The 26456-nt window shown below is 45.2% G+C and overlaps 1 protein-coding gene across 5 annotated transcripts in view; it reads left to right on the top strand.

The window, feature by feature from the left end:
- Nucleotides 1-26456, top strand: part of LOC140455426 (collagen alpha-1(XI) chain-like) — a 338251-nt gene that overhangs the window by 305038 nt on the left and 6757 nt on the right. For all 5 annotated transcript variants that reach the window (XM_072550289.1, XM_072550291.1, XM_072550293.1 and 2 more), the window contains 2 exons: nt 3927-3968; nt 11146-11208. In XM_072550289.1, coding sequence (XP_072406390.1) covers nt 3927-3968; nt 11146-11208 — 105 coding nt within the window. The remainder of the gene's footprint in view (nt 1-3926; nt 3969-11145; nt 11209-26456) is intronic.

Here is a 26456-nt window from a genome sequence, read left to right on the forward strand (position 1 = left end):
AGTCAGTGCTGTGTCCCCGTGCTGTCTGTCACAGTCAGTGCTGTGTCCCCGTGCTATCTGTCACAGTCAGTGCTGTGTCCCCGTGCTGTCTGTCACAGTCAGTGCTGTGTCCCCGTGCTGTCTGTCACAGTCAGTGCTGTGTCCCCGTGCTGTCTGTCACAGTCAGTGCTGTGTCCCCATGCTGTCTGTCACAGTCAGTGCTGTGTCCCCGTGCTGTCTGTCACAGTCAGTGTAGTGTCCCCGTGCTGTCTGTCACAGTCAGTGCGGTGTCCCTGTGCTGTCTGTCACAGTCAGTGCTGTGTCCCCGTGCTGTCTGTCACAGTCAGTGCGGTGTCCCCGTGCTGTCTGTCACAGTCAGTGCTGTGTCCCCATGCTGTCTGTCACAGTCAGTGCGGTGTCCCCGTGCTCTCTGTCACAGTCAGTGCGGTGTCCCCGTGCTGTCTGTCACAGTCAGTGCTGTGTCCCCGTGCTGTCTGTCACAGTCAGTGCTGTCTGTCACAGTCAGTGCGGTGTCCCTGTGCTGTCTGTCACAGTCAGTGCTGTGTCCCTGTGCTGTCTGTCACAGTCAGCGCTGTGTCCCCGTGCTGTCTGTCACAATCAGCGCTGTGTCCCCGTGCTGTCTGTCACAGTCAGTGCTGTGTCCCCGTGCTGTCTGTCACAGTCAGTGCGGTGTCCCTGTGCTGTCTGTCACAGTCAGTGCGGTGTCCCCGTGCTGTCTGTCACAGTCAGCGCTGTGTCCCCGTGCTGTCTGTCACAGTCAGTGCGGTGTCCCTGTGCTGTCTGTCACAGTCAGCGCTGTGTCCCCGTGCTGTCTGTCACAGTCAGTGCTGTGTCCCCGTGCTGTCTGTCACAGTCAGTGCTGTCTGTCACAGTCAGTGCGGTGTCCCTGTGCTGTCTGTCACAGTCAGTGCTGTGTCCCCGTGCTGTCTGTCACAGTCAGTGCGGTGTCCCTGTGCTGTCTGTCACAGTCAGTGCGGTGTCCCCGTGCTGTCTGTCACAGTCAGTGCGGTGTCCCCGTGCTGTCTGTCACAGTCAGTGCGGTGTCCCTGTGCTGTCTGTCACAGTCAGTGCGGTGTCCCTGTGCTGTCTGTCACAGTCAGTGCGGTGTCCCTGTGCTGTCTGTCACAGTCAGTGCTGTGTCCTCGTGCTGTCTGTCACAGTCAGTGCTGTCTGTCACAGTCAGTGCTGTGTCCCTGTGCTGTCTGTCACAGTCAGTGTAGTGTCCCCGTGCTGTCTGTCACAGTCAGTGCGGTGTCCCTGTGCTGTCTGTCACAGTCAGTGCTGTGTCCCCGTGCTGTCTGTCACAGTCAGTGCGGTGTCCCCGTGCTGTCTGTCACAGTCAGTGCTGTGTCCCCATGCTGTCTGTCACAGTCAGTGCGGTGTCCCCGTGCTCTCTGTCACAGTCAGTGCGGTGTCCCCGTGCTGTCTGTCACAGTCAGTGCTGTGTCCCCGTGCTGTCTGTCACAGTCAGTGCTGTCTGTCACAGTCAGTGCGGTGTCCCTGTGCTGTCTGTCACAGTCAGTGCTGTGTCCCTGTGCTGTCTGTCACAGTCAGCGCTGTGTCCCCGTGCTGTCTGTCACAGTCAGTGCTGTGTCCCCGTGCTGTCTGTCACAGTCAGTGCTGTCTGTCACAGTCAGTGCGGTGTCCCTGTGCTGTCTGTCACAGTCAGTGCGGTGTCCCCGTGCTGTCTGTCACAGTCAGCGCTGTGTCCCCGTGCTGTCTGTCACAGTCAGTGCGGTGTCCCTGTGCTGTCTGTCACAGTCAGCGCTGTGTCCCCGTGCTGTCTGTCACAGTCAGTGCTGTGTCCCCGTGCTGTCTGTCACAGTCAGTGCTGTCTGTCACAGTCAGTGCGGTGTCCCTGTGCTGTCTGTCACAGTCAGTGCGGTGTCCCCGTGCTGTCTGTCACAGTCAGTGCGGTGTCCCTGTGCTGTCTGTCACAGTCAGTGCGGTGTCCCCGTGCTGTCTGTCACAGTCAGTGCTGTGTCCCTGTGCTGTCTGTCACAGTCAGTGCTGTGTCCTCGTGCTGTCTGTCACAGTCAGTGCTGTCTGTCACAGTCAGTGCAGTGTCCCCATGCTGTCTGTCACAGTCAGTGCTGTGTCCCCGTGCTGTCTGTCACAGTCAGTGCTGTCTGTCACAGTCAGTGCGGTGTCCCCATGCTGTCTGTCACAGTCAGTGCTGTGTCCCCGTGCTCTCTGTCACAGTCAAGTGCTGTGTCCCCGTGCTGTCTGTCACAGTCAGTGCTGTGTCCCCGTGCTGTCTGTCACAGTCAGTGCAGTCTCCCTGTGCTGTCTGTCACAGTCAGTGCGGTGTCCCCGTGCTGTCTGTCACAGTCAGTGCAGTCTCCCTGTGCTGTCTGTCACAGTCGGTGCAGTGTCCCCGTGCTGTCTGTCACAGTCAGTGCGGTGTCCCCGTGCTCTCTGTCACAGTCAGTGCTGTGTCCCCGTGCTGTCTGTCACAGTCAGTGCTGTGTCCCCGTGCTCTCTCTCACAGTCAGTGCTGTGTCCCCGTACTGTCTGTCACAGTCAGTGCTGTGTCCCCGTGCTCTCTCTCACAGTCAGTGCTGTGTCCCTGTGCTGTCTGTCACAGTCAGTGCGGTGTCCCTGTGCTGACTGTCACAGTCAGTAGTGTGTCCCTGTGCTGTCTGTCACAGTCAGTGCGGTGTCCCCGTGCTGTCTGTCACAGTCAGTGCGGTGTCCCCGTGCTGTCTGTCACAGTCAGTGCTGTGTCCCCGTGCTCTCTCTCACAGTCAGTGCGGTGTCCCCGTGCTCTCTCTCACAGTCAGTGCGGTGTCCCCGTGCTGTCTGTCACAGTCAGTGCAGTGTCCCCATGCTCTCTGTCACAGTCGGTGCTGTGTCCCCGTGCTGTCTGTCACAGTCAGTGCAGTGTCCCCGTGCTGACTGTCACAGTCAGTGCGGTGTCCCCGTGCTGTCTGTCACAGTCAGTGCAGTGTCCCCATGCTCTCTGTCACAGTCGGTGCTGTGTCCCCGTGCTGTCTGTCACAGTCAGTGCAGTGTCCCCGTGCTGACTGTCACAGTCAGTGCAGTGTCCCCGTGCTGTCTGTCACAGTCAGTGCGGTGTCCCCGTGCTGTCTGTCACAGTCAGTGCAGTGTCCCCGTGCTGTCTGTCACAGTCAGTGCTGTGTCCCCGTGCTCTCTCTCACAGTCAGTGCGGTGTCCCCGTGCTCTCTCTCACAGTCAGTGCGGTGTCCCCGTGCTGTCTGTCACAGTCAGTGCAGTGTCCCCATGCTCTCTGTCACAGTCGGTGCTGTGTCCCCGTGCTGTCTGTCACAGTCAGTGCAGTGTCCCCGTGCTGACTGTCACAGTCAGTGCAGTGTCCCCGTGCTGTCTGTCACAGTCAGTGCAGTGTCCCCGTGCTGTCTGTCACAGTCAGTGCGGTGTCCCCGTGCTGTCTGTCACAGTCAGTGCGGTGTCCCCGTGCTGACTGTCACAGTCAGTGCGGTGTCCCCGTGCTGTCTGTCACAGTCAGTGCTGTGTCCCCGTGCTGCCTGTCACAGTCAGTGTAGTGTCCCTGTGCTGTCTGTCACAGCCAAGGTTTAGTACGCTTGCTCTCTTTCAAAAGGAGTGGTGTGTAGCTGTGGTGTCTGTCAAAGTCAATGTTGTGCATCTGTGCTCCCTATCTACACCATCAGTAACCCTTTCTCCTCCTCCTTCATTCTCTTCCCCTCTCTACCTCTTTCTCGCAACCTTCACGTATCTCCATCCTCTCCCTTCCCTATACTCCGTCCACTTAACCATCTACCATCCTCCTACCTCTTTTTTTATCCCTTAATCTTCTTGCCCACCGTCTCACTCTACTATTTATACTTGATTCTGCACTGCAGTTCGCCCCTGTCCTCTGTCTTCCCTAATACCCTCCCCCTCCCCTCATTTTTCTGTTCACTGATGCTGTCTGTATTTGTTTCCAGGGGATGCTGGTGGAAGGTCCTCCTGGTCCAGAAGGCCCTGCGGTAAGTGACTGTGATTGTGTTATGGATTCTTCAGTTCCTCAGTCTCTCCATCTATCAATTCTTCTCTTTCTCAGACTAATATCCTCAGCCCCTCAGTCTCTCAGTCCCTCATCACTCAATTTCTCATTCAGTCTCTCATTCCTGTAGTTCTTCAGTCAGTCATCTCCTCAATCTCGCAGATTCTCAATCCCTTCCCATTAGCTCCTCAGCCTCTTAATCCTACAGCCCCTTAATCCCTCAGTCACTCTGTCCCTCTATCCATTTGTCTCTTCATTTATCCATCCCTACATCTCTCATTCCCTCGTTCCCACCATTTCTCAGCCCTTCTGACTCTCTGCCCCTCAGTCTGTCTGTCTCTCAGTCCCTTTGTCCCTCAGTCACTCTCTCGATCTTGGTCGGTCTTTGAGTCTCTCAATCTGTTGGCCCCTCAGTCCCTTCTGTCCTTTAGTCTCTAGGTCTCTCAGTTTATCAGACCTACAGTCTCTCATTCTCAGCATTTGTCAGTCCCTCAGTCCCTTCGTCTCCGTTTCTTAGTCTCTCTGGCCCTTAGTCTTTCAATCCCTCAGTTTCTCAGTCTTTTTCCCCTCAGTACCTCAATCCTTTAATCTTTCAGTTCCTCTGTCCTTCATTCCCTCAGTCTTCAGTTCCTCAATTTCTCAGTCTCACAGCTCCTCTGTCTGTCGCTTGGTCTCTCAATCCCTTCTGTCTCTGTTTCTCAATCTCACATTCCCTTAGAGCTCGGTCCTTTTGCCTCTGAGTCTGTTAGTCCCTCAGTCTCTCAACTCCTCAGCCCTCAATCAATGTTTCAGTGTCACAATCCATCATTCCCCAGGTCCCTCATCACCTCAGTATATTAATCTCTTACTCTCAGTCCTTCTGTTCCTCTGTCTCTCAATTTCTCCATCCCTAGTCTCTGTTCCTTCCATCCCTCAGACCCTCGTTCTTACACTTTCTCAGTCCGTCATCTCCTCAGTTCTTTAAAATCTCAGTTCCTCAGCACCTCTCAGCACCCCCAGTCTCAGTCTGAATGTTTCACTCCCAGTCCTTCAGTTCCACAGCTTCTCAGTCCCTCAGACCCTGTGTCGCTCAGTTCCTCCTTCTCTGTCATCCTTTCAGAGCCTCAGACCCACAGCTGCTCAGTCTCTCTGTCCCTCAGTCTCTCAGTCTTTCAGCCCCTCAGTCCATCTGTCTTTCAGTCAGTCTCATAGTTTCTGTCTCTCTGCCTATCAGTCTCTCATTCCCTCACTCCCTCAGTCCCACAGCCTTCTGTTCCCACAAGCTTTTAGTCTGCCTCTCTCAGTCAGTCTCATAGTTTCTGTCTCTTTGTCCCCTTAGTCTCTCAGTCCCCCATACAGTCTCCTAGTTACTCAATCTCTCACTCTTTCAGGCCTCAGTCTCTCTCAGTCCCTCAATCTCAGTCATTGATAAGACCATAAGATATAGGTGCAGGATTAGGCCATTTGGTCCATTAAATCAGCTTCAACATTCTGTCATGGTTGATATGTTTTTCAATTAATTTTCCTGCTTTCTCCCTATAACCCTTGATCCCCCTCACCAATCAAGAAGTTATCCACCACTGTCTTAAATAAAGTCAATGACTGAGCTTCCACAGACCTCTGTGACAATGAGTTCCAGAGATGAAACACACTCTTGCTGATGAAATTCCTCCTCACCTCACTTCTAAAGGGTCATCCCTTCATTCTGAGGCTGTGCCCTTGAGTTCTAGTCTCTGCCAGTAGCGGAAACATCTTCTCTATATCCACTCTATCCAGGCTTCTCAGTATCCTGTAGGTTTTGATGAAATTCCCTCATCTTTCTAAACTCCATTGAACACAGACCCAGAGTCCTCAACCGCTCCTCATATGACAAGTCTTCATTTCTGGGATCAGTTTCATAAACCTCCTCTGGACCCCTTCTAACACCAGCACACACTACCTTAGAGATGGGGCCCAAAACTGCCAAAACTTATTGAGTTTTGGGAAAGTTTGTAGCTCCGGTTGAGGTTCTGAATGTAGGTTTGCTCGCTGAGCTGGGAAGTTCATTTCCAGACATTTCGTCACCATACTAGGTAAAGTCGATTTTCCTGCTCCTTGGAGTCCAGAGGAAGGGCTTTTGCCCGAAATATCGATTTTCCTGCTCTTCAGATGCTGCCTGACTGGCTGTGCTTTTCCAGCACCACTCTAATCTAGAATCTTCTCTCCCAGTCAATACTTCCCAGCTCCTCCCTCAAGCCGCTTTATTCAGCTATAATACTGTTACCTCTGATTCTGTCGTCTTCCTCTCAAATTACAGAGTAAATTCAATCAAGTTATGATCACTGCCTCCTAAGCGTTCCTTCACTTTGAAGCTCCCTTATCAATTCTGCCTCATTGCAAAACACTAAATCCAGTGCTGCCTGTTCCCTAGAGGCTCCACCACAAGCTGCTCCAAAAAGCCAACTCGTAGACATTCCATAAATTCCTTTTTCTTGCACTCCTCTACCAACCTGATTTTCCCAGTTCACCTGCATGTTGAAATCCCCCATGACCCACTGTAACTTTGCCTTTCCTACACATCCTTTCTATCTCCTGGTGTCCCAACTCCTGATTACAATTTGGGGCCTGTGCATAGCTCCAACTATGGCATTTTTTACCTTTGCGGTTCCTCAATTCTACCCACACAGATTCTACACCATCTGCCCCGACTTCATTTCTCACTATTGATTTAATTTCATTTCTTACTCATAAGGCAACCACACCCCCTCTGCCCTATTTTTTTGATAGGATGTACATCCTTGAATATTTAGCTCCCAATCCTGATCTCCTTGCAGCCATGTCTCCGTGATACCCATCATGTCTTAACTTGCCAATTTTGATGTGTACCACTAGCCCGCCTGTCTTAGTCCTTATACTGCATGCATTCAGATAAAACACCTTCAGTTCTGTATTAATGCCCCCGCCCCGCCTTCTCATTATCTGTTGTTTGTCCAGTGTGCTTGGAGTTTGATTGCTAACCTGTTCTGTACACTCGATCCTACTTGTGTCTGTGCTGGAGATTTTAATAACCTCTCCTGAGTTCTGCACTCTTACCTCATCTTTTAATTGTAGTTTTCAAATTTTTCCGATAAGTGACCCCCTCCCCCCACCCCTCCCCACCCCCCATTTAGTTTAAAGCTCTGTCTACAACCCTAGCTATGTGATTCGCTAGGACTCTGCTCCCAGCATGGTTCAAATGAAGACCATCCCATCGGAACAGGTCCCTTCTTCCCCTGAACTAGTGCCAATGTCCAATGAATTCAAACCCATTTCTCCCATACCAATCTTTGACCCATACATTTACTTGCCTGATCTTATTGACCCTGTACCAATTAGCTCGTGGCTCAGGTAGTAATCCAGAGATTTTTGGTTCTGCTTTCTAATTTCGCTTCTAACTATGCATCCTCCCTTTGCAGAACCTCTGCCCTTGTCTTATCTATGTTGTTTGTACCTATGTCGACCATGACCAATGGACTTTTACCCTCCCACTCCAAGTTCCTCTGCAGCCCAGATGAAATATCCCGAACCCGAGCACAAGGCAGGCAACACAACCTTCGAGACCCTCGATCCTGGTCTATACCCCTAACTATACTATCACCAATTACAACAACCTTTCTCTTCCCTCCCCTAACTTGAATGGCTCCACACACCACAGTGATGAGGTCAGTTGGCTCATCCTGTCTGCAGTCCCCATTCCGGTCCACACAGGGAAACAAAACTCTTGAACTTGTTGGACAAGGCTCCTGCAACTCTATATCCTGGATCCCTCAGTTCCTTTGTCCAGATCGTTAATGTATTACATGGATAGCTGTGGTCTCAACACACTAGACACCAGTTGCTATCCTGAAAAGACCCTTTTATTCATACTCTCTGCTTTCTGTAAGTCTGCCATGTCAGTACTTGCCCGTAACATCATGGCCTGTTATCTTATTTAGCAACCTCCAGTGCTGCACCTTGTCAAAGGCATTCTGGAAATCTAAATAGACCATGTCCACCGGCTCTCCTTTGTCTCACCTGCTCATTATCTGTTTAAAGAATTCTAAGAGATTTTTCAGGCATGACCTCCCCTTGACAAAGCCATCTATCTGCTCCTCAGTCTCTCAATCCCTCAGTCTCTCAATGCAACAGTCTCTAATTCTCACTGTCTCTCAGTCTCTCTGTCTATTTGTTCCCCTGTTTTTCAGTCCCATTGTATCTCTGATCCACAGTCTCTCAGTCCGACATTCACTCATCCCATCAGGCCTTCTGTCTCTCAATCCCTCAGTTTCTAACTCCCACAGCATCTCAGTTATTCAGTTTTTCATTCCCTCAATCTCTCAGTCTTTTGGTCCACCTCAATACCTCAATCTTTAGTCCCTTAGTCCCTGGGTCTCTTAATTGCTCTGTCTCTCCATCCCTTGGTCTTGGTCCCTGTGTCTCTCAGTCCCTCCATCTTTCAGTCACTGAGTCCTTCAATCTCCTAGTCCCTCATCCACCAATCCCCTCAAACCCTGAGTCTCTCAGCCATTCTGTCCATCTGACACACAGTCTCTCAGTCCTTCTGACCCTCAATCCTTCTATCCTTAGTCTCTCCATCCCTCAGTTCTTTGTTCCCTCAGTCCTTCTGTGTCTCAGTTGCTCAGTCCCAGAGCTGCTCAGTTGCAGTCTCTCTGTCCCTCAGTGTCCCTGTTTTGGTAACTGTGTTTTCCAGTCTCTCCATCCTTCCGTCTATCAGTCACTCATCCCCACAGTTCCTCTGTCTCTCAATTGCTCAATCACAGAGCCATTCAGTTCCTCAGTTCTGCAGTCCCTTGGTCTCCTTGGCCCTCACCCTATCAAACCTTCGGTCTCTCAGTCCCAGAGTCACTCAATCCCACAGTCTCTCATTCCATCAGCACCTCAGCCTCACATTCCTTTAGTCCCTCAATGCCTCAGTCCCTCCATCACTCAGATCCTCAGTCTGTCAGTCTCTTAGTCCCTCATCCGTTCAGACCCTCAGTCTCAGAGTCACTGAGTCCCTCAGTCTCCCATTCAATCAGTGCCATAGTACCTAAGTCACTCTGGCCTTCAATCCCCCAGTCTTTCAGTCCCTCTGTCTCTCAATCCCTCAATCTATCCTTCCCTCACTCTCTCTTTCTCTCAGTCCCTCATTTCCCCAAACCCTTTGTTTTCCAGTCCCACAACTGCTCAGTGCCTCAGTCTCTGAGTTCCTCAGTCCTTCATTTCCTCTTTCTCGCAGTCTGAGTCTCTCAGTCCCTTCATCTCTCAGTTCCCACCACCCATAGCATCTTGGTCCCTCTGCCCCTCAGTCTCTCAGCCCCTCAGACTCTCGGGACAGAGTGAGATAGTAAAGAAGGGTAGACAGAGATTGTGGTGGAGAGTGAGCAAGTGAGTGAAGGCTAGGGAGGGAGTGTGGAGGAGGGAGAGAGTGGGAGACAGAATGAGAATGGGTGAGAGAAGGATAAAAACAGCAAGTGTGGAGGAGAGAGAGTTGGAGATATAGAAAGGAGGGTGGAGAGAAGATTCAATGAGAGAGGACGGATGACAGGGAGAGAGGGTGTGAGGGGTATTGAAAGGGAGAAGGAAGACTGGATGGAAGAAGGCTGGAGGGTAGAGAGTGGAGAATAGACGAAGTGAGAGGGAAAAATGCAGAGATAGAGACTGTGGAAGATGATGAGGGGGAGACCAGAGAATTGAAGGAGAGAGAGAGAGAGAGAAAGAGAGAGAGAGAGAGAGAGAGAGAGAGAGAGAGAGGCTAGGTGGTACAAAGAGAGGATGAAAATGAAGGTTGAACTGAAGGGACTGGGTGAGATTGAGGTGGATGCATCCTGTTTCGAAGGCGAGCCTCTGAGTGAGAAAGAGATGCTGCCGGACCCTTGTCAGGCCCAGCAGCATCCCCTGTGCCACACCAGATGCAGTACTGTCAGAGGGGATGCCATATCCCGGTGCCTCTCTGCACGGTCAGGAGACTCTGGACAAGCCCACCAGTCCAGTCCCATGGTTTCCATATCTACATCCCTCCACCCACCAAGTTGGCATTTCTTCATGGCATCATGCCTACTACATCTTTCAGTTTTGACAGCCTCTGCATTTGACATCAACTTTCTTTCGGAGTCATTCTCATTTTTCCCATGCATTCTTTCTCTCTCTCTCTGCTCACCTTCTGTCCCTATCTATCTCTCTCTTTCACTCACTCAATGCAACTTTCCCTATTTTCTTGCACCTCTTCTCTGTCCTCTGCTTCTTTGGACAGAAAGGCTATGGGCGTCTCAAGTCTCATTGGAGTAGAGAAACAAAGGGGTCTCTGAGTAAAAGTACACCAATCACCAAAAGCTGCAGCACAAGTTAGCAAAGACGTTTTTGACAAAATCATAAACCTAACAATAATCTATATTTGTACAGAATCAAACTGAAGAGTAGCCAAATTATGCTAAACCTGTATTGAACCTCCTAGAGAATACTTTGATTGCTGGGTGGTATAGTTGTGGTTGCTGGATTGTAGAAAGGAGATAGAAACACTGGAAAGGGTGCAGAGACAATTCATAAGGATAATACTACAAATGTGAGAATGTAATTATCAGAGAGAGGACTGATAGGTTACCCAACAGAAATATTTTAAATTATGAAAGATTTTAATAGTGTGGATATGAAGTGAGTGTCAACCTCTTGTGAAGAAGAGCTTTACCAGAGGTCAACAATATCAAACAGACACCAAGAAGGAATTTTGCTGCACACAGGGACTGGTTGATGTGAATGGTATAGATGTATTTCAGGTGAAACTGGACAAGAGCACGAGGCAGACAGGAATGGATGGTTAAGATGAAAGGTCTGGACATACAAGGAAGCTGGAGTTTAAGCAGAGCCAGAACACTCATATTGACTGGTTTTTCTGAAGGACTATTTCTGTCCTATATATGGGATGCAATCCTTTCTCTTTCACCTTCTCGCTGACCACCTTCTCGATTCTTTTGGCCTTTCTCTCTCAGACTCTCCATGAATCAAGCATGACCTAATTCCATTCCTGCCTTTCTCTGCCGCTCCATGACCCTTTGTCCCTCACTCACTGATTGCAATTGAGAAGGGGTGAGGACACTTATTTGGTGATGGCAATGATGATACAGGCTGTGGAACTTGCCCATTGTATTGGCCTTGAATTGCGTTTTTCTTTGTGGTCTTGTTGACAGGGTCAGCCTGGCCCCCCAGGTCCAGCAGGACCTCCCGGACCCATGGGTGAACCTGGCGAGAGGGTAAGTCCTGGTCTGCTCTGCGGAATAGCTGTCCAGTGCTCATACTTCATGGAGTTTCGAGTTGCGACACTGAGTCAACACCCAGATGTAGCCAATTGAGAACAGTGAGCATCAATTGTAATGAGGGCCAGCTAATCAAACACAGAACAATTGATCATGACAATCGGCTTGCTGCCAAGGGGGGTCTTGTGGTGCAGGAGTAGTATCCCTACCTCTGAGACAGGGTCCAAGGTTCAGTCCCATCTGTTCCAAAGGGGTGTAATGACATCCCCGAATATGTTAATATCTTAATTTACTGTCACCACTGATTTAAAGCTTCTGCTAGCTCTTTATGATGTAATGTTGATCAATTCAGAAAGCAAGGCAAGCTGAGGTTGTTTTTGGAAAACCCAGCCAGAGCTGACAGCTTTGCAAGCTCATTCTCCACACAAGGAATTCCCACTTCATTCATTGACTGGTTCTTGACTCAATTGAGTCCATTGAAATATTTATAGCATTGCATATGGGGAGAATGCGCGCAGCCGTTTGAGTCAATAAAATTGAGATATGTTGCCTACTTAGAGGTTGTGTAATGGTATAATGTTATTGGAATAGTCACCCAATGGTTCTTAATGATCCTCCAATGACATGGATTTTAATTCCATCACAACAGCTTGGGGAATTTTGAATTTTAATAAACACATTAAGGATGTTCACAAACCACTGAACTGTCCTCTGATCGACTGTCTGTCTGGTGATGGGGGTCACTGTGAGTGTGAGGAATGATGATTGTCATATAAGGAATTATAAGGATTTAGGGACTTTTAAGTCCAGATCTTCTGGTCTCTGCATGTTTGGATACTAGGTGTATCACCAAAACACAGCCCAACATGGTAACTATATGGAAATTACATGTCAATTTAAACCTCCATTAGGCAATTTTCCACCTCGATTTTGTCCATGTGATGTTGATCATGCAGAATTATACAATGTTAGTCAGTGTGAGGATGATTAAACACAGTTAGATTATGTATTGTGCACAGTGAGAGTGATAGTATACATTTTGTACTGTTATGTTATGCTTACAGTTGTGACATTAGATTAGATTAGATTACTTACAGTGTGCAAACAGGCCCTTCGGACCAACAAGTCCACACCAACCTGCCAAAGCGCAACCTACCCAGATCCATTCCCCTACATTTACCCCTTCACCTAACACTACGGGCAATTTAGCATGGCCAATTCACCTAACCTGATATATTTTATGTATAGTGTGCAAGTGATCAGTGGTAGATTATATTGGGTATTATATGTAGCATGAAGGTGATTACACACTGGATAGATTGTGTTATGTGTAGCCTGGAATTTATTCTGCACAGTTATAATGCACAGAGTGTAACTTTACATAGTTATAGTACGTGCTTTGGACTGTGTTGGGGTAATTATACAGTTATAGCGTAAGTGAAATTCTAAGCCATTGTATTGAATGTTTGAGTGCTGATACAAGTCCAGAGTTTGTAAAGTGTGGTGCGTGAATGATAAAACACAGTTAGGTACAGGATGATTATTCATGTACATTTATAGTGTGTAATTACATATGAATGATTAGTAACATGGACAGTAATAATGTGTTATATACAGTGTAAGAATCATATACACAGCTATGGCCTGTTGTGTACAATATGCCAGTGATACTCCAAAGTCACAATGGTTGCAATGTACACTGAGAATTTGATTATACAGTACATTATTATGATGTGCATTATGCACAGTGTAAAGGTAACTTCAAACAATTATTATATATGCTATGTACATAGAGTCTCAAGACACAGATAAATTGTATGCTTTTTACAGTATGAGGATAATTATAGAATTATAGTGAAATAGGTACAATGAGACTGATTACATAGTATATGTGCATTATTTAGAGTGTGGGGGTAATTATGTACAGTTATATTGTGTATGAGGTATTGTGCGAAAATGCTTATATACAATTACTGCATGTACTTTGTGGTGATTATACATGTTAACTCTGCGATGGTACAGTGTGAGAATGCTTACATACTATTAATGTGTGCAACATTTGTGAGAGGCTAATTACACACAGATATAGTGGGTTAGCAACAGTCAAAGTGTGTGTTAAATACCATGGAAGTGAGTATATATAGGTTGATTGTTATGTTCAGTGTGAGTTTGATTATATATTGTTGTAGTGTCTGTAATGCATAGTGTAAGGCACATGAGATGTAGTCTGTGTCAGCAAAGGTCAGAGTCATTATTCACGTTATAATGTTCATTATTGCAGAATGCTTGTTATTCCAGAGGTAGTGTGTTATGTCCAGTGTGAATGTGATTATACATGACTTAAGGGCTCCTTTTTGGATTGTAAACTGAAATGTACGTTGGACACTGCTACATAGTTACAGTTCAGAAAAGGTTTACCTGGTTTGAAACTGTTTCTGTCCTGAACAGCAGTCAGTGAGGCAAATTGGCCATCTTGCTAGTCAATTGGACTTGTACAGATTTCATTATGGCTTGGAACAGTGGTGCATGATTATCAATGCATTGTTCCCAGTTAAGCTGTGACAACTATTACAGTCCCTGTTACACATAGTGTAGGAGTGTTTATATCAGAGTGGTGCTGGAAAAGCACAGCAGGTCAGGCAGCATCCGAGTAACAGGAAAATCGACGTTTTGGGCAAAAGCCCTTCATCAGGAATAGAGGCAGGAAGCCTCCAGAGTGGAGAGATAAATGGTAGGGGTGGGGGCGCTGGGCTGGGGAAAAGGTAGTAAAGAGTACAGTAGTGAATGGGGGTGGGGATGGAGGTGATAGATCAGAGAGGAGGGTGGAGCGGATAGGTGGGAAGGGAGATCGGCAGGTAGGACAGGTCATGAGGACAGTGCTCAAGCTCAGCATTGTCTACATGACCTGTCCTACCTGCCAATCTTCCTTCCCACCTCTCTGCTCCACCCTCCCTTATGACCTACCATGTCCATCCCCATCCCCATTCACCTATTGTACTCTTTGCTACCTTCTCCCCAGCCCAGTACCCCCACCCCTCCCATTTATCTCTCCACTCTGCAGGCACCCTGCATCTATTCCTGATGATGGGCTTTTGCCCGAAACATCGATTTTCCTGCTCCTCGGATGCTGCCTGACATGCTGTACTTTTCCAGCACCACTCAGATCTAAACTCTGGTTTCCAGCATCTGCAGTCCTCACTTTTGCCTAGTAGGAGTGTTTATGAACAGTTAGTGTGTGTTATACAATTTGAATGCTTGTACCGGATAATAATATGTCGTATGTATGGCATGTGAGTAATATGTAGTTATACACATGTGCTATGTACACAATAAGGACGATTAAATGCAGTTAGGCAGAGTGACGGTGTTTATACATAGCACACTGCAATATATTTCCAAGTTAGGATGGTGAGTGGCTTGGAAGGAAACTTGCAAGTGGTGGTGTTCCCATGTATCTGCTGCCATTTTTCTTTTAGATGGAAGTGGACGTGGGTTTGAATGGTGCTGTACAAGGATCATAATGTGGATAGTACACACTGCTGCTATTGAGCGTCAGTGTTGGACAGCATGGATTTTTATGGATCTGGTGCTAATCAAGCAAGTTGTTTTTTCCGAGATGGTGTCAAGCTTCTTGAGTGTTGTTGGAGCTGCACTCATCCAAGCAAATGGGGTGTATTTCATCACAATCATGACTTTTGCCTTGTAGATGGTGGACAGCTTTAGGGAGTCTGGGGTGAGTTACTTGCCATAGTATTCCTAGCCTCTCACCTGCTCTTGTAGTCACTTTAGTGAGTTTTGAGAAGATGTGTAGCTCAGTTTGAGGTTCTGGATGTTGAGCTGGAAGGTTTGTTTTTGTAGCCACTATTAATTGTGTGAATCCAGTTGAATTTCTGGTTAACGGTAACCTCAAGGATGTTCCGAGTGGGGGATTCAGAGGGGGTCTCACTATTGAATGTCAAGAAGCAGTGGTTGGGTTGTCACTTATTGAAGATGATCATTGTCTGGCAGTTGTGAGGTGTATATGTTACTTGCCACTTGTCAGTCCAGATCTTATTTCATTTGTACATTGCTTCAGTGTCAGAAGAATCATGAATGGTGCTGAACATTGTGCAATCATCAGCGAACGTCCCCACTCCTGACCCTATAATAGAGGGAAGGTCACTGATGAAGCAGCTGAAGATGTTTGGACCTAGGACACTAATCTGAGGAATTCTAGTACTGATGCCCTGAAACTGAGCTGACTGACCTCCAACAATGACAATCATCTTCCTATGTGCCAGGTATGACTCCAACCAGTGGGGAGTTTGCCCTCTGATAATTGATTTCAGTTTTACTAAGGCTCCTTATTGTTACACATGGTCACTTGCAGCCTTAATGTCAAGAGCTGTCACTCTCACCTCACCTCTGGAATTCAGCTCTTTTGTCGATGTTTGAACCAAGCCTGTAATGAGGTCAGAAGCTGAGTAGCCCTGACAAAATCCAAACTGGGTGTCACTGAGCATGTTATTGCTGAGCAGCTGCTGCTTGATAGCATTGTTGATAACACCTTCTATCACTTTACTGATGACTGAGAGTAAACTGGTGGAGTGGGAATTGGCCATGTTGGATTTGTCCTGCTTTTTGTGTATATGACATACCTGTGCAATTTTTTACATTATCAGGTCGATGCCAGTATTGTAATTGAACTGGAACAGCTTGGATAGGGGAGTGGCTAGTTCGAGAGCCCAGGTCCTCTGTACTATTGTCTAAATGTTGTAAGGAGCTTTGCAGTTTCCAGTGCCTCTAACTGTGTCTTGATATCACGAAGAGTGAATTGAATTGGCTGAAGACTGGTATTTGTGATACTGGGGACCACTAGAGGAGGCCGAGATGGATCATCCACTCGGTACTTCTGGCTGAAGATTGTTTGAATGCTTCAGCCTTATCTTTTGCACTGATGTGATGGGCTCTTCCATCATTGAGGATCGGGATATTTGTGGAGCCTCCTCCTCCAGTGAGTTGATTGTCCATCACTATTCATGACTGGATGTGGCAGGACTTCAGAGCTTAGATCTGATCTGTTGGTTGTAGTATGACTTAGCTCTGTCTCTCACTTGCTGTTTAGGCATTTTGGCATGCAAGTAGTCACCAAGTTGACACCTCAATTTTAGATATTTCTGGTGCTGCTACTAGCATGCCCTCTTACCATAACCTGGCTGACGGCAATGGTTGAGTGGGGATAGAGGGTTGCAGATTGTGGTGGAGTACAATTCTGCTGCTATTGATGGTGCACAGCACCTTTATAGATTGAGTATTACGTTCCGAGATCTGTTTGAAGTCTGTCCCATTTCGCACGGTTATAGTGTCACACGAGAGTGCAGAGACAGTAGATTCCTGTTAGGGTGAAAGGAAAGGCTGGTGGGTGTAGGAATACTGGATGATGAAAGAAATCGAGGGTTTGGTTAAAAAAAAAGCAGGAACATATGGGATATGGGCCAAGTGCTGGCAGGTGGGACTAGATTGGGTTGGCATGCATGAGTTGGACTGAAGGGTCTGTTTCTGTGCTGTATATGTCTATGACTCTATAACACAATGGTCGGTATTCATCGCCACAAGAACTGTGCATGGTCATTCTTACTGATACTGTCATGGACAGATGCATCTGCAGCAGGCGGATTAGTAAGGATGAGGTCAAATATGTTTTTCCTTCTCTTACCGCCTGTCACAGACCCAGTCTAGCGGCCATGTCCTTTAGGATGCAGCAAGCTTAATCAATAGTGCTCCTGTTGAGCCATTCATAGTGATGGGGCACTGAAATCCCCCATATAGAGTACGTTTCATACCCTTTCTACCTTCAGTGCTTCCTCCACATGTTGTTCAACATGGAGGAATACTGATTCATCAATTAAGGGTGGACAACACATGGTAATCAACAGCAGGTTTCCTTACCCATTTTCAGTCTGAAGCCATGAGACGTTATAGGGTGAATGTTGAGGACCCCCAGGGCAACTCCCTCCCAATTATATACCAGAGGGCCACAATCTCTGTTGGGTCTGTTCTGCTGGTGGGATAGAAGATATCCAGGGATGGTGATGGTGGTGTCTGGACATTGTCTGTAAAATATGATTCCGTGAGTCAGATTGTTGCTTGACTAGTCTGTGAAACAGCTTTCCCAATCTTGCCAGATGTTAGCAAGTTGGGCCTTGCACTGTCAGCAAGGCTGTTTTTGCCATCGACTTTTCCAATGCCTGGGTCGATGCCAGGTGGTAGATCTGGTTTCATTGTGTTGAAACTTCATAGCGATTGATGCAACTGATTGGTTTGTCAGGCCATTTCAGAAGGCAGAAGAGCATTAACTACATTGCTGTGGGTCTGGAATCATTGTAGGCCAAACCAGGTGAGGATGGCAGATTTCCTTCCCTGAAGAACATTAACGAGCTAGATGGATTTTTCCAACAATTGACAATGGTTTTGTGGTCATCAGTAGATTCATAATTCTGGAGTCTTTTTAAAATTAAGATTCCACCATCTGCCGTGGCAGGATTTCAATGTAGGTCATCTGAACATTAACTAAATTTCTACATTAATAGTCTAGTGCTAACATACTTGGCCATCACCACTGATGTACAGAGTAAAATTCTTTGTATACAGTTACAACGCTTATTGCGTAGTGTGTGATTATCCATATTTATAGTCTGTTATCTATGTTTGAGTGATTTTACATAGTAATCGTGTGTGTCATGTCCATCGTGAGACTCATTATATTCATTTATAGTGTGTTATACATAATGGGAGATGATTATATACAGTTATAGTGTTTGTTGTGTGCACAGAGAATAGAAGGAAATGGACCATATGCAGTCAGATGCGATTCATTTAAAATAGCATCATGACTGGCACAGATGCAGTGGGCTCATGGGCCTGTTCTTGTGTTGTACTGTTCTTTATTCTCTGTCCTGTAATATGTATGAGAGAGCACAGAATATAGCTATTGTTATGTTTGGGATTGAGTACACACAGTTATGTTATTTAGTATATTTAGTTAGTGTCATTTTGCATAGTTAGTGTGTGTTATATAGTGTGTTATTTATATGCAGAAATATTGCCTGAAGTTACAGAGAGAGATTATCTGCAGTTATAGTGTATTACATATTCTGTGAGTGATTATACAGTTGTAATGTGTACTGTGTACAGTTTGAGAACAATTATACACAGTTATACAATATAATAAACATTACAAGTGATTTTAGTTATTGTTCTGTCCAACAAAAGTGATTCTACCTGATTATAATATGTTTTGTACATTGTGTCAAGGATAATTCAGAGTTGTAGTCTGGTATATACAGTGTGTGATTATGCAAAGTTTGAGTTCATGTTCACATTCTCCCCGTGTCTGCGTTGTTTCCTCCAGGTGCTCTGGTTTCCTTCCACAATCCAAAGATGTGCAGTTTAGGTGAATTGGCTTTGCTGAATTGCCCATAGTGTTCAGGGTTGTGTAGGTTAGGTGCATTGTTCAGGGGTAAATATAGGGTAGGGGAATACGTTAAACTTCAGAGGGTCGGTGGGGACTTGTTGGGCCAATGGGCCTGTTTCAACACTGTAGGGACTCTAATTATGGTTTGGCATGTGTTATGTGCATTGCAAGAGTGAATAAGCACTGTTGTAGTGTGTTATCACAGTGTGGGATGGATTATAGTTATAATGTGTTATCTACAGTGAGTTATTATGCACAGTAATACAATGTTTTCCATGGTGTGCCATTGACTATGCCCTGTTATAGTGTGTTATTCACAGAGGGAGAGTTATATGCTGTTATAGCGACAAAAAAACCTGAAGATGCTGGAGTGCAAAATGGACAAACAGGAGGCTGGAAGAACACAGTAAGCAAGCCAGCCAGCATCTGGAGGTGGAGAAGTCAACATTTTGGTATTAACCTTCCTTCAGGACTAGAAGTAGGGTTAATACCTAAAACATTGACTTCTCCACCACCTGATGCTGCCTGGCTTGTTTTCTTCCAGCCTCCTGTTTGTCTACTTATACACTGTTATACTGTGGAATTCACTGCATGAGAGTGATTTTGCACTGTTGTAGTGTGTTATTGACAGTGTGAGAGTGATCATACCCTGCTACAATGTGGTTGGCACTGTATGAAAGCAATTAAACACCATTATAGTGTGTTATTCACAGTGTGACAGTGAACATAGACTGTTCTCTTGCATCATTTACAGTGGTAGTGTGATTAAACACTGTTATAGTGTATCCTCCATGTACTAAGTGTCAGTATGCACTGTAATAGTGTGCCATTCACAATGAGCATGATTGTGCACTGATGCAGTGTGTTGTTCATGGTGACAGTAATTATTCACTATTATAGTGTATTATTTAGTTTTAGAATGGTTATATAGTTATTGTATTATCCATAGTGTGAGAGTAATTATACACTGTTATTCACACTGTTGAATGATTATACATTGACACAGTGTTATTCAGAGTATGAGAGTAATTATACAAGAGTAATTATGGTGAATAATTCATTGTCTGAGAGTGTAATTTGGTGTTTTTCACAGCATGAGAGTGATTAAGCATTGTAATATTGTATTATTTGCAGTATTAGAATGATTATACACTGTTATGGTGTGACATTTAGGGTGAGGGAGTGATTATCTTGTGGTATGTTGTGTAATGCAAAATGTAAGAGTGAGTACGCACTGCTATATTGCGTTATTCATCACGTGACAGTGATTATTCATTACTTTAATGTTGTTAACATGAGTTTATACAGTTATTATATACTATTCACTGAGAGTGATTATACACTGTTATAATACATTATACACACAGTGAGCATAATAATGCACTGTTGTATTGTGCTATTCCCAGTGGGAGTAGGATTAAAGACTGTTTTTATGTGCTATTCCCATTGTGAACATGATTATGTGCTGCTGCAATGTGTTATCACAGTGTGATAGTGATTACACACCGCTAATAGAACAAAGAACAGCACAGAATCGTGGCCCTTTTGGAACACCAACATACGATGCCTTTCTAAACTAAAACCCTTTGGCTCTACATGGTCTTTATTCCCTGCCTATTCATATGTCTGTCAAGATTGCTCTTAAATATTGCTATTGTACCTGTCTTCACCACCTCTTTCAGAACATTCCAGGCACTTTGCCTCCTCTGTGTTTAAAAAAAACTTGCCTCTTACATTTCCTTTAAACTTTCCGTCTTTTACCTTAAACCAACATGGCTTGTGCTTGGGAAATCATGTCTCACAAACTTGATTTGAGTTTTTTAAGGAAGTAACAAAGAGGATTGATGAGGGCAGAGCAGTAGATGTGATCGATATGGACTTCAGCAAGGCGTTCAACAAGGTTCCCCATGGGAGACTGATTAGCAAGGTTAGATCTCACGGAATACTGGGTGAACTAGTCATTTGGATACAGAACTGGCTCAAAGGTAGAAGACAGAGGGTGGTGGTGGAGGGTTGTTTTTCAGACTGGAGGCCTGAGACCAGTGGAGTGCCACAAGGATCAGTGCTGGGTCCTCTACATTTTGTCATTTACATAAATGATTTGGATGCGAACATAAGAGGTACAGTTAGTAAGTTTGCAAATGACACCAAAATTGGAGGTGTAGTGGATAGCGAAGAGGGTTACCTCAGATTACAACAGGATCTTGACCAGATGGGCCAATGGGCTGAGAAGTGGCAGATGGAGTTTAATTCAGATAAATGCGAAGTGCTGCATTTTGGGAAAGCAAATCTTAGCAGGACTTATACACTTAATGGTAATATCCTAGGGAGTGTTGCTGAACAAAGAGACCTTTGGTGTGCAGGTTCATAGCTCCTTGAAAGTGGAGTCGCAGGTCGATAGGATAGTGAAGAAGGCGTTTGGTATGCTTTCCTTTATTGGTCAGAGTATTGAATACAGGAGTTGGGAGGTCATGTTGCGGCTGTGCAGGACATTGGTTAGGCCACTGTTGGAATATTGCGTGCAATTCTGGTCTCCTTCCTATTGGAAAGATTTTGTGAAACTTGAAAGGGTTCAGAAAAGACTAACAAGGATGTTGCCAGGGTTGGAGGATTTGAGCTATAAGGAGAGGCTGAAAAGGCTGGGGCTGTTTTCCCTGGAACGTTCGAGGCTGAGGGATGACCTTATAGAGGTTTACAAAATTATGATGGGTATGGATAGGGTAAATAGGCAAAGTCTTTTCCCTGAAGTCAGGGAGTCCAGAACTAGAGGGGCATAGGTTTAGGGTGAGAGGGGAAATATATAAAAGAGACCTACGGGCAACATTTTCACACAGAGGGTGGTACATGTATGGAATCAGTGGCCAGAGGAAGTGGTGAAGGCTGGTACAATTGCAACATTTTAAAGGTATTTGGATGGGTATATAAATAGGAAGGGTTTGGAGGGATATGGGCCGGATGCTGGCAGGTGGGACTAGATTGGGTTGGGGTATCTGGTCGGCATGGACGAGTTGGACGGAAGGGTCTGTTTCCATGCTGTACATCTCCATGACGCTATGACACTATCTCCCCTGGTAACTGACATTTCTACCCTACACTCTCACTACACATGCCTCTCATAATTGTGTGAACCTCTGTAATGTTTTTCTTCATCTTTTGATGTTCAAGTGAAAACAAACCATGATTTTGTACTGCTGGAGTCATGTTATTCCCAGTGTCGTAGTGATTATTCACTACAAGAGTGTATTATTCAGTTTGAGAATGGTTACTCAGTAATACTGTTATTCACACTGTGAGCCTCATTATATGTGTTGTTCACAGAGTAAGAACGATTGCACACTGTTAAAGTGTACTATTTAGTTTAAAACCAGTTACACAGTTGTACCGTTATGCACATTGTGAGCCTCATCAAACACCGGGTTATTCAGTGTGCAAATGATTGTACACTGCTATAGTGTGTTATTCATAGTTTGAGAATGGTTATACACGATTGTCACGTGTTATTCACAATGTGAGCATGAGTATGCACTGCTATGGTGTTTTATTCATAGGGACATGATTATGCAACGTTGTGTTCCATTTATCATGTCACAAGTCACACGACACCAGGTTATAGTGCAACAGGTTTACTTGAAATCACATGCTTTTACAGCACTTCTCCTGCATCAAGTGAAGATTTCTGACCCTATCCACCCCGGTCCAACACTGGAACGTCCACACCATTTTTCCCATATGGAAGTGGTAACATACTGTTATAGTGGGTCATCCAGTTTGAGAAACACTATGCACTGTCAGTTGTTGTTCACAGTGGGAGAGTGATGATACACTATTATAGTGTATTATTCAGTGTGACAGTCATTCCACCGTATCTGCAAACTCACAAATTTGCCTATTCATGCAAAAGAAAAAGTAACCAGTCATTCAAAATCCTCAAGCAAAACTCACCTATCCATGACCACTTTCACTTACATGCTGATCTTGCTCTCACTCTCCAACTTGGTCCATGACACAGCTCTTCCACTCAACCCTCCGTAAGTAAGGGCAAAGATGCTGGGTAGGATGAACAGGTTGAGGACATCCACCAGATGGAAGTAGAGGAGGAGGAGGGCACATCATCTGGGGTAAATGCCTGGGAGGCAGACACATTTGCACTGTTCTCTCCCTCCCCACCCAGTAATCACCCATCATCTCCCCCAACAACGCCCACCCTTGTAAGCAGAACTTCTCACCTTTATCAGTAAGTTACAATATACTACATTTGTTTTTAATATTTTACTCTATTAATATTAAATTTTATTTTAGACATTTTAGGTGTTTATTATTTTAACCCAAAAAATCCCCCCAAAAATAATAGGCAAAAAGCCACAATCTTGGGGAGTGGGAACCTAACCCTATTTTTACCTAAGTTATCAAGCAACACACTCTCAAATTCATCATTTACGGGGATTTCCAGGAATGCAGATATGGAGGAATGCCTGTATACTGTTGTGTTATTCTCAATTTGAGAATGCTTTTACTGTACATAGTGATCATATGTTATCTGATCTGTGAACATTATTATGCGATGCTATAGTGTATTGTTGACAGTGGGATGTGATTATGCATTATTTTATGCTGGGCCCTCTACTTTTTGTCATTTACATAAATGATTTGGATGTGAGCATAAGAGATACAGTGAGTAAGCTTGCAGATGACACCAAAATTGGAGGTGTAGTAGACAGCGAAGAGGGTTACTTCAGATTACAACAGGATCTGGACCAATGGATTGAGAAGTGGCAGATGGAGTTTAATTCAGATAGATACAAGGTACTGCATTTTGGGAAAGCAAATCTTAGCAGGACTTATACACTTAATGGTAAGGTCCTAGGGAGTGTTACTGAACAAAGAGACCTTGGAGTGCAGGTTCAGAGTTCCTTGAAAGTGGAGTCACAGGTAGATAGGATAGTGAAGAATGTGTTTGGTATGCTTTCCTTTATTGGTCAGAGTATTGAGTACAGGAGTTGGGAGGTCATGTTGCGGCTGTACAGGACATTGGTTAGGCCACTGTTGGAATATTGTGTGCAAATCTGGTCTCCTTCCTATCGGAAAGATGTTGTGAAACTTGAAAGGGTTCAGAAAAGATTTATAATGATGTTGCCAGGGTTGGAGGATCTGAGCTACAGGGAGAGGCTGAACAGGCTGGAGCTGTTTTCCCTGGAGCATCGGAGGCTGAGGGGTGACCTTATAGAGGTTTACAAAATGATGAGGGGCATGGATAGGATAAATAGACAAAGTCTTTTCCCTGGAGTCGGGGAGTCCAGAACTAGAGGGCATAGGTTTAGGGTGAAAGGGGAAAGATATAAAAGAGACCTAAGGGGCAACTTTTTCACGCAGAGGGTGGTACGTGTATGGAATGAGCTGCCAGAGGAAGTGGTGGAGAGCCGCACACAAACGTGTGTACAGCTCCTCCCTGCCATAAATTCCTCTTTCTAAGCCATTTTACACCGTTATATTCTATTATTCATGGTATGAGAGTGATTATATGCTGTTAGTGTGTTATTCAGTTTGAGTGTTGATTTGCTATTATTGTGTGTGATTTAGAGTATGACAGCAATTATACAGTTATACTATTTCATTGCCATTGTGCATGATTAAATACTGTTACAGTATCTTATTCAGAATGTGAAAGTGATTAAACATTATTATATTGTGCTGGTTAGTGTGAAATTGATTATGCATTGTTATAGGGTATTATTCAGTGTGAGAGTGGTTATAATGTTGTGATGTCACAGAGTCATAGAGATGTACAACATGGAAACAGACCCTTCGGTCCAACTTGTCCATGCGAACCAGATATCCCAACCTAATCTAGTCCCACTTGCCAGCACCCGGCCCATATCCCTCCATACCCTTCCTAATTATCTACTCATCCAGATGCCTTTTGAATATTGCCAATTGTACCAGCCAACCACTTCCTCTGGCAACTCATTCCATACACGTACCACCCTCTGCGTGAATAAAATTGCCCCTTAGGTCTCTTTTGTGTCTTTCCCCCTCACCCTAAACCTATGCCCTCTAGTTCTGGACTCCCCACCTCAGGGAAAGGACCAGGGCTTGACCCTATCCATGCCCTTCTTGATTTTATATAAATCATTTATATAAATGACAAAAGGTCGTGGACCCAGCACCGATCCTTGTGGCACTCCATTGGTCACAGGTCTCTAATCTGAAAAACAACCATCCACCACCACCTACCTTCTACTTTCGAGCCAGTTCTGTATCTAAAAGGCTAATTCTCCCTGTATTCTATGAGATCTAACTTTGCTAATCAGTCTCCCATGGGGAACCTTGTTGACCGCATTACTGAAGTCCATATAGATCATGTCCACTGCTCTGCCCTCATCAATCCACTGTGATGTGATAGAGTCATAGAGATGCACAGCATGGAAACAGACCCTTCGGTCCAACCTGTCCATGCCGACTAGATATCCCAACCCAATCTAATCCCACCTGCCAGTACCCGGCCCATATCCCTCCAATCCCTTCCTATTCAAATACCCATCCAAATGCCTCGTAAATGTTCCATATGTACCAGTCTCCACCACTTCCTCTGGCAGCTCATTCCATACACGTAACACCCTCTGCGTGAAAAAGTTGCCCCTTAGGTCTCTTTTATATCTTTCCCCTCTCACCCTAAACCTATGCCCTCTAGTTCTGGACTTCCTGACCCCAGGGAAAAGACTTTGTGTATTTACCCTGTCCATGCCCCTCATAATTTTGTAAACCTCTTTGGTATGCTTTCCTTTATTGGTCAGAGTATTGAGTACAGAATTTGGGTGGTCATGTTGCAGCTGTACAGGACATTGGTTTGAAACTTGAAAGGGTGCAGAAAATATTTACAAAGATGTTGCCAGGGTTGGAGGATTTGAGCTATAGGGAGAGGCTGAACAGGCTGGGGCTGTTTTCCTTGGAGCGTCAGAGGCTGAAAGCTGACCTTATTAAGAGTTTGAGAATGATTATTCAGTCGTACCATATTATGTACAGTGAGAGTGATTATATACTGTTACCCTGTGTTAGCCAGACTGGGAAAGTGATTAGACACTATTCTAGCAGGTTCAACACTGTTTGAGAGTGATTATACACTGATATGGTTTGTTTTTTCACACTAAAAGAGTCATTATGCAATGTTGCAGTCTGAGATTAAAACTTTGAGAGTGATTATGATCTGTTAGTGTGTGCGAGTGACTATATACAGTTATTGTGTGTTGTTCAGGGCGTAAATGTTTCTACCAAGTTGTGGTAGGCTTTTCATGATGTGAAAGTGATTAACCAATGTTAGCAAGTTTCTCACAATGTTGTGTGCTGTGTGTTAGTCCTAGTGCATGTGTGAAGATGTGATGTTATGGTTGTTATTCATGTTGTGAGAGCTGTGTTACATTGTATTATTCACAGAATGAGTGTAATTAAGCACTTTTATAGTATGTTGTCCCCAGTGTGAGAGTGATTATGCACTGGTATGGAGTCTTATTCACAGTGTGAGCATAATTGCACACTGGGAATGAGATTATGCACTGTTACAGTGTGTTATTCACATCGTCAGAATGATTATACACTGTTATAGTGTTATTTCCGGCATAGAATTGCTATACATTGCTATATTGAGTTATTCACAGTGTGAGAGTGATTAAACATTGTTATGGTATATTGTCCACAGTCTAAGCATGATCACACACTGTTAAACTTTGTTATTCACTTTATGAAGATGAGTATACATTCTTTCAGTACATTATTCAAAGTGTGAGTGGTTATACACTGT

This window comes from Chiloscyllium punctatum, chromosome 30 (assembly GCF_047496795.1).
Source record: "Chiloscyllium punctatum isolate Juve2018m chromosome 30, sChiPun1.3, whole genome shotgun sequence".
Lineage (NCBI taxonomy): Eukaryota > Metazoa > Chordata > Chondrichthyes > Orectolobiformes > Hemiscylliidae > Chiloscyllium > Chiloscyllium punctatum.